Source organism: Condylura cristata, unplaced genomic scaffold, assembly GCF_000260355.1.
Source record: "Condylura cristata isolate star-nosed mole 26May11 unplaced genomic scaffold, ConCri1.0 scaffold00020, whole genome shotgun sequence".
Taxonomy (NCBI): Eukaryota; Metazoa; Chordata; class Mammalia; order Eulipotyphla; family Talpidae; genus Condylura; species Condylura cristata.
The window spans coordinates 1,249,351-1,263,103 of record NW_004567121.1 but is presented as its reverse complement, the minus strand read 5'-3'; the positions used below and the strand labels follow the sequence as shown (position 1 = coordinate 1,263,103).

General features: G+C 35.9%; 1 protein-coding gene across 5 annotated transcripts in view; it reads right to left on the bottom strand.

Moving 5' to 3' along the window:
- Positions 1-966: 966 nt before the first annotated feature.
- The window catches only part of ANAPC1 (anaphase promoting complex subunit 1), a 71,836-nt gene continuing 59,049 nt past the window's right edge, over positions 967-13,753 (bottom strand). For all 5 annotated transcript variants that reach the window (XM_012727538.1, XM_012727534.1, XM_012727536.1 and 2 more), the window contains 9 exons: positions 13,015-13,132; positions 12,036-12,113; positions 11,611-11,678; positions 11,045-11,183; positions 8,617-8,703; positions 7,207-7,302; positions 5,269-5,467; positions 3,739-3,873; positions 967-1,324 (listed from right to left, as the gene is read on the bottom strand). In XM_012727538.1, coding sequence (XP_012582992.1) covers positions 1,209-1,324; positions 3,739-3,873; positions 5,269-5,467; positions 7,207-7,302; positions 8,617-8,703; positions 11,045-11,183; positions 11,611-11,678; positions 12,036-12,113; positions 13,015-13,132 — 1,036 coding nt within the window. In that variant the 3' untranslated portion in view covers positions 967-1,208. The remainder of the gene's footprint in view (positions 1,325-3,738; positions 3,874-5,268; positions 5,468-7,206; positions 7,303-8,616; positions 8,704-11,044; positions 11,184-11,610; positions 11,679-12,035; positions 12,114-13,014; positions 13,133-13,753) is intronic.

Genomic DNA, 13,753 nt, shown 5'->3' with positions numbered 1-13,753 from the left:
GCGGAAGCGGCTTTAGATTCTCAGTGCTGTGCTTTAACCCACTGCGCCACCAGGAAGGGCCCATTTGCTTTAATTTTTACTGTAAAAGCTAAACACCACAACTCAGTTGTCAAATGTGCCATCATTGGTTAGATCTTGCAACCTCTACCAGCTTAGGTCCCTCTGGCTGTTCAAGAAGTATCGGACACATGTCAGAGACTAGATAGTCTTAAATACAGTCTTCCTCCTATATTTAAACTTCACCTCCTTATCAGTCTCTGTCATCACCTAAGTAAAGAAACCCCTGATACAGTCTCTAAATCTTCAGTGGAAATGAACTGTCTTTCATTTTAAAATATAATTTCAAAAGACCACTCTGTAGTAGAAGCTTCCCAATTCCTCTATGTAGAGCAGGCTTCCTGTGCAGCAATTCTTCATTAGAGTACAAATCTGTTTGTACTCAGAGTGTGATCACACTCTGAGGATATCTGACACTGCCACAGAAGTACAAACATCTTAGGAAATGCTTTTATAAGCCTTTTGTTGCCGCAGAAAATAAGACTTTATGAGCTCCTTTAAAAACCTTGCATAGTCACTTCACCTGAATCACTGTAGCTGAAAGTCCTTAAAAACCAATGTCCAGGCCCTCCGTGATAGTGCAAGGAGTTAAAGCACAGCATTATGAAGCTATCTGCAGCCACTGCAGCATGAGTTTAATCCCCTGCCAGGGAGCTGATCCACATGGCATGGCAGACCTCCCCTGACCCACCTACTGTCCCCCTCAGCAGCATATTTCAGTCAATCTGCCTGTTCTGCCCCCACTCTGTCTCTGGGGAATCCTCTCACCACCCCTTAGCTTTGCTAAGATCTGGCCTGTACCCCAGTTCTGTATGCATAAATAAATAAATCTTTAAAAAAAAAATAAATCCACCCAGTTCCCCACTACTTTTTCTATGAATCCCCAAATAAAGCAAACAAAAGTTCTGAAAACAAATCAAAAAACTTTATTTACAACAGTAAATTTTAACTCCCTTTTATAGACCATATAATGCTAATGTTGACAATAACAGAGCCTCTGGAATATCGAAAACACTTACACTTTTAAAATACAGTGAGGTTTGCGTAGTTCATTTCCCCCTCATCCTACTATAAAATTTATAAATGCTTCTCTAGCTTCATTGCTAATTGTGGAGCTGTCAGTTTGCAGCATAGGTTACCACCAGATGAGATCACATCACCATTGGCTGTGGATTTCCAAGAAGCAAAGGAGCCAATCTTAGCAAAGCTCGCACTGGCATTTTCAGCTGTTTAAATTTGAAGAGGAGTTCAGCAAAGCTTGTGCTCCCTAAAAAATGAAAATGGGAAAAAAGGGTGTGTCTACAACAAAATTCTGCCATCCATCCCCTCTTAAGGAAGCTTCAGACAATCAGGTTTAAACCTGGCATTTTTCTTTCCAAAAACAATTTATCAAAGGTAATACTTAAATTATGTCTTTTCCAAAGGCACTATAAAATATTTTAAATTAAATTTACCCAATCTTCAGGAAGTGGCTTATAACTGTATGTGAAACCATTAATATTGTTTAATTAAATATTTTAAAAATAGAAGTAATGAATGTGCCTGTCAACCTTGAGTTACAGTGCACAGTCCATGTACTCAATACTTAACCTAAAAAGGAAAACTGAGGCTCAAACTGAGTAAGAAAGAAGTTAATCATATCCTACATCCTTTAAGAAGCAATGCTTTCAACCCCTATTCCAGAGATTCCAATTTTAATTCCTGTGCAGTGCAGTCTGAGCATCTGGTGTTTTCAAAGCTGCCCATCTGATGTGCCACCAAGCAAGAACCACTGCTCTAAAGTGGGAAAGTACATCACCTAAACATTTTATTAAGCTTCATATTCCTTTCTGCCTCCATTCCCACCTCACCCTTTTTTCCTTTACACATTTTGTTTCGACTAATTTATATTGCTGCATCCTCAAGTTCACTAATGTTTTATTCTGCAATGTTTAACTTGTCATTAATACCATTCAGAATGTTATTTAAGACACTGAAGCTTTCATATGCAAATTCAATTAAACACTTTTTATATCTTCTCTGTCTCTATGTTTTGAAGTCTGGAATAAAGTTATAGAACTTCTTTTAATGTCTGTTGTTCTAACATTTGACTGAGGTCAGTTGTAATTGATTTTTCACCTCCTTATTTGCAGTTCCAAAATTTCGATTTAATTTACTAAGTCTAGATTTCTGGTGCAATTCTTGTATTTCCTTGGAAATAACATTAATAGTTATCTTAATTCAACTCTTGGTAATTCGAATATCTGGAGCACATATAAGAGTTTCTTTCTATTTTTTTCTTTTTTTCATGTATCTTGTAACTTTTCATTCAACACTAAATACTATCTATTCAAAAGTATAGAGATTCTCCATACATTTTGTCTCTCCTAGAAAGTTAAATTTTCTTCTAACAGATATGTAGATCTCAATTCCACTTTGAGGCCTCATTATTTATATTTTTACCTTTACTCATAGGGCTGATTCCAGCTGTTGCTTACTTGAATGTGAGGGAAGCACACAGAGTCACTTCACCTTGGCAGGCCTTAAACCCTTCCCTCTGCCTACTTTTCACTCTGCTGTTACTGAAACTTCCTCAAATTTTTAGCCTTTTGGCTTCTACTAGGTTCTCTGAAGTCTAACCCTGTGCCTGTGCAGTATGAAATGCCTCAAGGAAAACGCACATCCACATTTTGAGTTATTATTTCTACTACCACCTCCTATCTGGAAGATATTACTCCTCAAGATCTTAGACCCAACTTCTGGCACCTCTGTCCAGTAGCATTGCTGCTTTTTGTGCTGCTTTTCTCACGGTGTGAAGTGGCAAATGCCTTTGGGGGTAAATCAGAGTAATTACAGAGTTTCCTGATTGTGCGTCCCTTCTTCCTGAGACTGCTACTCCTCAATCAAGTCCTGACAGCATGCTGCTACCAATTCCTTTAAACAAATGTTTTACATAGCTTGCCTAGCTTTTACAGTTGTTTCTAAGGAAGAGTGAGTCCAAGACAAGCAATTCTATCATGGTCACAACTGTAACTCTCTAGACAATGCTTTCTTTATCTGTGATTTTCAAAACAGTAATAAACTAATAATGACATTAAACTTTAAATGATTAAATGAAGCAATCATCACCCTGCTTAAAAAATAGTTTTCAGTCTCAATTAAGAAGGTAGCAATTTAAAAGTAAAATAAATGCTTAGAAATAACTATTTTTTATGTTCAGTTTATTGGATAAGTTTTGTCAAATCTGATTCCATATTCTGAAAAATAGTTACACGTTAATATTTTTAACTCTCTACTATAAAAACACTCATACATATATAAAATTAGGTTTCTGTTCACTTTAAATCTTTATAATTATAGCAATTAAGATTATGTAATTTAAAAACCCAAACTAAAAACCCAAAAAATAAAGAAAAATAACTTTAATAAAAATTAACAAAAAGATTAATATGAACATTTATTGTTTATCAGTATATATTGGTATCTGGGGTCTGTGAAAAATCCATTCTTTTTTGAACATAAAGTTTATGGACACAAAACTTCAGACTTTTTTTCCAGAAGAAGTTCTCAGAAATAACGTACAGACATAATTGAAGACAAAACTCAACAAAACAGCCCAATAAGAATTCCCCCATCAAGAATCTGAAAATAGAAGTCAGTCAGTAAGAGAGGTACCGAAAGAGAACTTCGAGATACACTTACCTTCTAGTCCTATAGATGACAGGTGCCGTGCAGCTGGCACGGAGTGGTAGACGAGGAAGCAGGCCAGCATGCTCAGTTGCGATTCCTCAAAAGGCTGCCCACTGAGGTAGGCATGCACACATACATCACCCCCAGCTGTGAGAGAAACAGTGGGTAAAACAACTGGTCACAGAGGTGAAAGGCAAGAGAAATGCCTTCTTTTTTATTATTTTTCCATTGAGAATTCATTTCATCTAAAAACTATTACATATACATTTTCTTCAAGTCTATAAGTGGAACATTTTCAAGAATAGGCCATATCCTGGAAAACAAGTCAACTGTCAATAAAGTCACAAGATAAAGAAATTATATCTAGTACTTTCTCTGACCACAATAGTATATAACTAGAAATCAACTATGAGGGAAAAAAATAGGAAAAATTATGAATACTTGGAAATTAAGCAATATGCTGTTAAAAGCAATTGGATAAAAGAGAAACCAAAGCAGAAATTAAAATTTACTTGGAGGTGAATGAAAATATGGATACAAGTTACCAGAAATCTATGGGATGCAGCAAAAATGGTCTCAAGTGTAAAGATAGTTACATGTGGGCCCATATTTAAAAAGCAAGAAAAGTCCTAGATAAATAACCTAATATCATACCTAAAGCAACTTGAAAAATAGGACAAAAAATCCAAAGCAAGTAGAAGGCAGGAATAAAAGTGGAAAAAACTAATAGAGATTAAAAGAGTATACAGAAAAAAAAATCTATGAAACCATGAGCTTGTTATTTGGGAAGACAAACAAAACATGTAAACACCTAACTAGATTAACAATAAACAAAAAGGGAAAACATTAATAAACAGAATCACAAATAAAAAAGAGAAATTGCAAATAAAGATTATGAACAGCTAGCTATATGCCAATAAATTTTATAACCTTCAAGAAATGGATAAGTTTCTAGATCAACATAATTTAGGATGAAATAATTGAACACTTAATCAGGATGAAATAGTTTAACTGAACAAACCATCACAAACATGGAAATTGAAAAACTAAAGCTCAGAGTCAGATGGTTTCAGTACTAGATATAGTTTCTCTTAAAGAGTTAATGTCCACCTTGCCCAAATTGCCTTTAAAAACTAAAAGTAGCTGGGTCATGGAAGCAGCCTAAATCCCCTTTAAGCTCAGTGGATTCAAGATGTGGTACATATACACCATGGAGGATCATATAGCCACAAGAAGGACTAAATACATCCATTTTCAATAAAATGGAGGGAATCTGGGAATTACACACGGTAGGGTAAGTCAGAATGACGAAAACAAATACTGGACATTTACACAACTGACCATGTGACAATGTAAAACACTTTCAAAAATTGGTGAACATTCATAAAGATCTGAGGGCTCTGAGACTGGGGTTGTTGGGGAAGAAAGACAAGAAGACATAAGGGATAATGGTGGGAGAAAAAAGTCTGACCAAAGATCACACCTCAATAGTAAAAAAAATATATAAAATAAAAATTTACAAAGGGACAATGCTATTCTTACCTTGCAGCCACTGGTCCAAGGCATTATCAATAGTGCATTTTACAACAGGAAGAAATTCCGAGTTCATAAAAAGTCCCCGCTTTGGGTGGCTCTGCAGTCGTTCCTGGTGGCTTCTGGAGCTGAAAAATTCTAACACCAACTTTATCTGCCAAAGTTCAGATGTCTCTGACATTTCTCTTCTTCCAAGTCTTCTTACAGCCTTTGAAAAGAGGATACAGATACATGACCCTCTTTCTTCAATGTGGTCTTCACACCAATAGTAAAAAGCAAATGAACTCATTCTTGGCTAAATGGATCTAAAAAATGAAGACCAAAAAGGTCTACAGCTAGTCAGACTGGGAAGCCCAAGTGGGGTACAATGACATGACAATAATCAAGTCAGGGATCCCAGGAGTCAGAAGGCAAAAACAGTTCTACTGATAACACTGTTCTTCAGAACCATCTGCAAAGTCACCAAAGCTGCAATCAGGGGGGTGGCTTGACAGATATGATGCTCATGACTGCAACGGGCAAAGGCTCAATATAAAAAGAGGAGACCCTAGCCCTCCTCAGAGAGCAGCTGAAAAACACAACTCAATACTTGGCTGCTGTATTTAAAGTGTGTTTGAGAAGCAGCGCCAGCATACATCATATAATCCGATTCGCCAATCAAAAACAGTAGATACCAGACAATAATGGCACTGTAGGCCACTTGATAATGTTGGAACTGACCTCATAATTAAGAACATCACTTAACAAAGTAGTACTTTTTAAGTTTTTGAAATTAACTTCTGCGAAATATATTTTCCTACCCAGTTTACCAGTAGATTATTCTGCCATTGGAGATTATTTCCTTTGGCTTTATGCACTGAGTCCCAAATGCTTATCTATAAACTCACTGTATCACATTCACTTTTTTTTTTTTAACATTTTTTTTAAGATTTATTCGTATACAGAACTGGGGTACAGGCCAGAGATGAGGAGGGTGAGAGGATTCACCAGAGACAGAGCAGGGTACAGAACAGGCAGATCGACGAAGTACACTGCTGAGGGGAGCAGCGGGCGGGTCAGGAGAGGTCTGCTGCGCCATGTGGTCTCCTCCAGGGCAAGCGGGGATTGAACTCATGAGGAAGTGGCTTAAGCTTCTTTGTGCTGTGCTTTAACCCGCTGCACCACCAGGGAGGGCCTCACATTCACTTTTAAGAGTTGTTTGAAACTATAGATCCTGGACTTTATCCCAGAAATTCTGACACAGCAGATATGGGATTTGAAGATCTGTATTTTTAAGATTTATCAGATTAATTTTGTCCACATCTGAAAACCTCTAGCATAGCTTATGACACATCTGGCTCTATAAGATATGACACATTAAAAAGCCATATGTATTACTAACTACCTAAAGTGTCCCCTAGAAAAACTAGTAAGCGTTATTTACTCCACTGTCCCTTTTGGTCTCTTTAAAGAAGTAATAACATTAAAAAAATTTTTTTTTAATAAACTCCTACTCCTTTTCAATTAATACATGCTGATATCATAACCCTATACAAGTTAATCATGCAAGGATAATCGCAAAATACAGTCATCATGAGGATACTGCCTATTCATTCTCTGTATGATATTTTGCAAACTAAGAATCTGTCAGGGGGGAGGTGTGGGACCATGAAAGATACTAGGAAACAAAGGGAGGAAATATTCTCCTCCTCTTCTAGTCAGGGGAAAAGGAGAGAAGGAGAATATGGGACTAAGGCAGTTCACCAAAGGGCACTCCTTTCATCATAAATGCCAAGCTTTTTGATACATATAAAGCCTTCGACTTTGATAGGGTTTCCTTTTTTTGAATTCCTAAAAGCTAATGAGAAACTACAGATACAGACAGGGAATTTTACCTTACTGTTTAGTATGCTATATGAAACAGAGGATAATTCTCATCAGAAATGGAATAGGTTTTTTGAACTATACCTGGTCCATTGCTATGTATGCAGGCAACATCTCTGGGGTCTCCTGAGTAACACATTCATAGAGTACTGAAGAAAAGAGATCCAGAATTTCCTGTTTCTGTGGAAAATGAGAAGCTCTTTGTAGCACATCAATATATATAACAAAATAATTCAAGAAATGATGTATAAGAATTACTGCGGCCCATTCTTAAAAATTTCAGTGGAACAGCTCTTTATAAAACCACAGCACATACAACATTGGACAGCAATAAAATATAACCAAAATTAAGTCCAAGGGACAGGTAAGTCTGTAAGTGCTGTGGAGGAGAAGAATGGCTCAAACCAGGGTAAAATGAACAGACAGGTTATCATAAAAATATTCCTTGGGTTGGACTGCTAAGGGTAAGATCCAGAAAGGAAAACTAGCATCCACAAGGAAACAACAGAAACAATAGGCAGAACAAGTTCAGGAGAGGCAGCACAGTCAAGTCCAGGTAGGCAGGTCGTAAAAGGCCTTCATCAGGGACCTGCAACCATGAGTACAAGCCCCAGCCCTCACTATCTGCAGGGCCCTGGACACCTTCCTCATCTGTAAGTTGAAAATAATGAATTATCAACCCTAGGAGTAAAGAACTAAATGAGAAAATTATGCAGAGATCCAATCAGTAAGAGTAAAAACAGTTATTTCACTAAATCCTCAAAACAATGATGCAAGTAGTTTCTATTATAACTCCACTTTGCAAAATGAAGAAACTGCATCTTGATGAGATTGAAAATTTTTCCATACATATGGCAATAGATCATCACCCCAGACCATCTAATTCCCCTATTCAATTCTTTATCAACTGTAATTATTGCTTAAATCAAAGCACTGCTAGGTACACTTTGAACCTTAAAGTGAACAATTTCCATGATAAACAGAAAAGGTTATAAAATATCGGGAAAACAAACAAATTTATGTAAAAACCTGAAAAAGGGAACATATACCAAAAACATATTGGACCTAAATCAATGGCAAACCATTAAAAATGCTAATAAATTTTAAAACTGGGGTGGGAAGAGTACATGGGACTATAGTGATGGTGCATGGGTGAAGTGATGATGGGAAGTCCACAGGGATTATAACTGAAATGAAAAAAATGTACAAAATGAAGAATGATGTAAAAAATGTATTTATAAAATTTTGTAAATTTTTAAAATAAATTTAAAAAACAACTGTTTTAGAAATTTTAAACTGATTTTCAAGCAACATAGGAAGTTACTGAATTTAGTAAGACTAGAAAATCTTATTTGCCAAGTGAAAGTCACCCAGTGTGCCTGAGCCAAGTCGAATCTAATAGATATAAGCATTATTGATTTGGGGGGCAGTGTTTACATGGAGAAATAATAATAATTCCTAGGCTTAGAGCTGAGCAAACCAAATAATATATACCTGACCCATGTTCACAGTTGGCTTGCAGAAATATTCAGCAAATGACAGAAGTGCTGGATCAGACGTGAATGCTGAAATTGTTTCAGGCTAAAAAATAAACAACAACAAATATAAGTGAAATAATTAAGATTATTTTGCTTACAGCTCAAATAGTAATATATATAGTTATAAGGAATCTACCTCACTTCTCACACAATACTTCCACAAACCCAAGGCTATACAAACCTGCTAGAGCTTCATTAATCTGTTAGAAGAAACTTTTGCACAAACTAAAATAAGGTTTCATCAAAAAACAATAATAACAAGGTTTTATTACATAAAGTACCCAGAAATGCTTTCCCTTTCCTTCACTAAGTGAAAAGCAAACTAGAAACCAGGATTGTGACTGAAAAGGAAAAGAAAAAAAAGCCTATTGTACAAGAAAACATTGTGTAATTCCACTTACATGGGATATATAAAGTAGTTAAAAATCAGATATAGAAACTAGAGTAGTGGTTGCAAGTGCTGGGGACAGGGAGGAAGGGGGAGTTAACTAGTAGAAATAATAAGTATAAGGTAGAGCAGGATGAAAAGAGCACTGGAGAATGATGGTAATGATGGTTGCATAACAATATGAATGTACTTAATGTCATCAAAATGTATACTTAAAAAGGGACAAAACAGTAATTTGTATGTATATTTTATCACAATAAAGAAAACCAGGGGAACAAAAGAGAGTATCATTCAATATTCTAGGATGAAAATGGAATATGAAGGAGTCAACCACTTTCTATTAAGGTTTATACTTACTTTTGAACTCCCAGTAGGCAGGGAATAGAGATGTCTTAACTTTCATATATATATGTATATATTCCTCATTCAAACTCATGTCTAAGCTTAGCTTACAAATTTGATTAGAATCTGAGATGGGCTCTCTTATATAAACAACAGTATTAATTTAAGTTAATCTTTGTTCAAAAATCCTTCTAAAGTATTTCATAGGCAAACTATCAGGTAGAGTTAAATGCAATTCACTGATATTAACTACATTTATTTAAAATCTCCATTGTAAGTTAAGTGACCTAAAAAGAAATTAGATTAAAATAAATTGCTTCTCCCTCAACTAGAAAAACATAGAATGTTAAATCAGTCCTTTGGCTGCCACTTAGCTCATCTATCAGCCATATTTTAGGCTCCTAACTAGATTGTTCCTCAATGTACATTTACCCAAGAATGTATTGCTCAGAGAATTCCTGAAAACTGGGATTAAACTGAAAAATTTTAGTGGTAGTTATAGAAGACATTTCTAGTGTTGGAAACTTATTTGTGCTCTAAAATGTAAAACAAAATATGTACTGACCTTCACAGGAATGAGATTGTTTTCCATTATAAGTTAATTATGTATTCTAAGTACTATAGCATTAGAAGTACTATGAAAATAATAAAGCAAATAAAATAAAGCTAAATCTGTCTTCATTTTCTCCTCACCAATATTTAAGCAATAAAAGGTAGTTTTATTATTTAAGTTTTTTTATTATATATATATATATATATATATATCACTGTTCATTTTTGCACAGTTTTGCACATTTTTCTTTCTCCTCTCAGATGTAGTCCTGCGAAATTCCCACCACCAGTTCCCCCGTGCACCATCCCCAGAGCCCCCTGTGCTCTCTCCACCCATTTTAATCTTTCTCCTTCCTCCTCCCCTGTAGAATGTCTCTGATTTATAGTTACCTGCTGACTTTGATTTTTAATTTATTATAATTACTTTTTTCCCCCGATACCTTATTTGATCCTCTACTTTCCTCCTATTAGTGAAACCATTCTTTATTTTTCTTCTTTCTGGCTTATCTCATGAAGCATAAGCCCTTCCAGCTCTATCCGTGTTGCTGTAAATGGTATGAGTTTATCTTTTTTGGTTGCTGAGTAATACTTCAGTGTGTATATGTACCACATCTTTTTGATCCAGTCATCTATTTTGGGCATTTGGGTTGTTTCCTTAGTTTACCTATTGTAAACAGTGCTGCAATAAACATAGGGGTGCAGGTATCCTAAAAGGTAGCTGTAAATGGAACTAAAAAGTGATACCTGGCAAAAATCATTTTCTATTTCTGCAACAAATTAAGCAAATCTCAGTATTTTTGAGGTTTGATATATTAGTAAAATTATTAAAACTACATTATTTTTATAGTGTTAAGCTATTACTATGACTATTCCTGCACTTAAATATAAATTATCATTAGAGTCCTGGCAGATGACCCATATTTTATTAGGGTTGCCACATAAAATAGTAAACAGACCCAAGGTCATTCAGTCTTTACAACCTGCATGATAAGAACAAGCAGATGCACCTATATGGTACCATGAATGTTATCACAGAAGTACATGCCGTAAGGCTCTAATAGTAGGCCTCTCTCATCCTGCAGCTTTTACCAATCAACACTACCTTGAAAGCCCGAGCTTCAGAGTTCCTATTAGCAACAGTCTGGGCCAACAAACTTTGCCATCCCATAGGATCTTCTTTGTAGGAGAGCTGACCCGCTCTGAGTTTAACATACAAAACTCCATCCTTGGAAAGGATTGACCTGAAAAAAAAATAGGCATCAATTTAACATGAGGTATTACTGGCAGTTTGTGGCTGGAAACCTAGTTATTTCCCAATTCAGGGTATTGGGAGATGAAGTCTCTGCATTTTCCATTGCATTACTGTCCCAACATGTCACTCCAGTGAATAAAAATAAATGAGTCAATAAATATTTATTGAATGAGTAAATGTATGGCTCAATGAATAAATATAAATATTTAGGATTTGATTTCTTAATAAAAATGTTCATTTTCTAATACAAACTCTCCTTCACTTAATTTAATGCATACTCTACATATTGTCCTGATTGACATCAAAGGGGGACAAGGATCATTCCAAATAATCTGTAATTTATTCCTTCATATAACTATATGCCTACATATAGTTATTCATGTCATGGACACATCTGAGGACTATAAGATACTTACTTTAAGTGTTGGGTCCCTTTGCTTAAATCTATGAGCAGTTCCCAGTATCGAGGACCTTTAACTTTAATCTGCCAAGATAAAGGTAAAACAGTCAAAGCAATGCTAAAAAGGGGATGGGTCAACCAAAGGAGTGCACCAATCTCAGAGGGAATAGAATAACTGGGCTAGAAGAGACATTAGTAAGAGTTAACAAGCTCCATTTCCATGATTCCATGAATCATAGTCAGAGGCAACCTCACTTATCAGTAAAGTTCTCTAGTTAAAGACTCTCCCTATTCCTCATGATTATTCCTTCAAAAGATGCTTTTTTATTTCCCATAAAACAATGAGAAGTATCATTGGCTTTTACTTCTCAATTTTAATGTTATGCTATTCTGGCTGAACTTATCCCTGAGACAAATTTCCCTAATTCACAGCTAACTCACCTGCTTTAAAAGGTGGAGTTCTGGAAGAAGAGTAGGTGCCATCAATTCTTCTTTGGTTTGTTCGTACCACTGAGTGCCCTTTACAAAAGGAGAGTAGTCATACTTCACTATGTTGTCAGAGAAAGCTATGCAGAAGAAACACTTCCCCTCCCCCATAGTTTGTACAAATTGTCAAATGACATAAAATACTCTCCAATGTTCAAACCTTAAAGGATTAACAGCTACATTCCTTTACAGGGCTTGTGACATCTTCCACCTCATCCAGCACTGAACTTCCTATGTCAGTACTAAGGATGTATGCTTCTGAGGTCTCTGGGCTCTCACACCTGTTGTCTTCTCTGCAAGAACACTAGCTCACTCAGCTGGCAAACCTTAACCCCAACACTGTGTCTTTGCTTGTTAGCCTCTCTAAACCGTAGAAGTGCTGATAGGAGTCCTTCTCCTTTGCTGCCCCTCCATTCCACACATCTCTAATTACCACACTCTATTCTAATTGCATCCATGCCTAGCTTCCCAAGGGATAGAAGCCCTTCAAGAATATTACAATGTGCTTACATTTCTGTCCCCAAGAGTCTTCAATGCACAGAATTACTTAATAATTTTCTGAATGAAGGATACATGACTCATAATCTGTACATCTAAATCAAAGATCTTTCATCAAATACATGATCATGGCCTTTAAAGCACTCTGCTAACAAATTTAAATATAGTTCTACCCCAACTTGTTTCTTAGAACACCAGTGTCAGTCATGTAAAGTTAACAGGGACATTTTCAAACAACAAATTCTAAAGACCAAAGGCCACAGAAGATTACACCCATATACTATCAATGGCCTAGAAGGATGAACAAAAAACTTTAGAAGCTTCAATTTCTACAAGTTCAATGCATTCCTGTCATCTTTTAAAGGATGAAATATTTGGACCTACAAAGATGAATGAATGGTAATAAAATAACAAATTAAGGATGGGAAAGAGGGACCTTATAGGTAACTTCTAAGAGGGCATAGCAGGGAGTATTTGTATCCACATCCACAGGCACTAGAAGTCTTGGTTCTGCAGCTAGCACATACAGGTGCCGGAGAGCCTGGAGATGATACCTGTGCACAGAAAAAACAGAGGTGGTAGTGAACAGCATGAGAGAAGAGGTGACAAGAGCATAAATTCTCCAATCTGCTTTTACCTAAAAGCTAAACCAAGACAGAAATTAGAGTAATATCTTCCAATGACATCATTCCTAAGGGGAGGTGATAAGATTCAATTAAAAAGTAAGAGAAATTCTCTAGAACAATATGGATATGTGATCCCTGACCTAAGAATTGTTTGAATTTTCAGTTAAGAGGTTTTGTAAGAATTATATAAACATGAAATTACTTAGTAACAAATTGATCACTTGTAAAATTTTCCAATACCTGATTGTTCAACACAGGTATCTTTTCACCTTCTAAGAGATTTACTTCCAGTTTTTGGGTTTTTATTAAGGGTTGGGGTGCAGGGAAAGAGTGTCAATTCCCTTGGACAGCAAAACCCTTCTACATATAAATGTTATACACCAATGCAAACACACACACACAGAGTATACCAACAATTAATGGATAGTATAGTGATGATATTTTTCTTTGTGAGTTCTTTCTGAGTTTTCAAGCAATTTTTTAAAACTTTAAAATTTGCTTTAGAATTTAAACACACATAGGGGCCCTCCATAGTGGTACAGTGGGTTA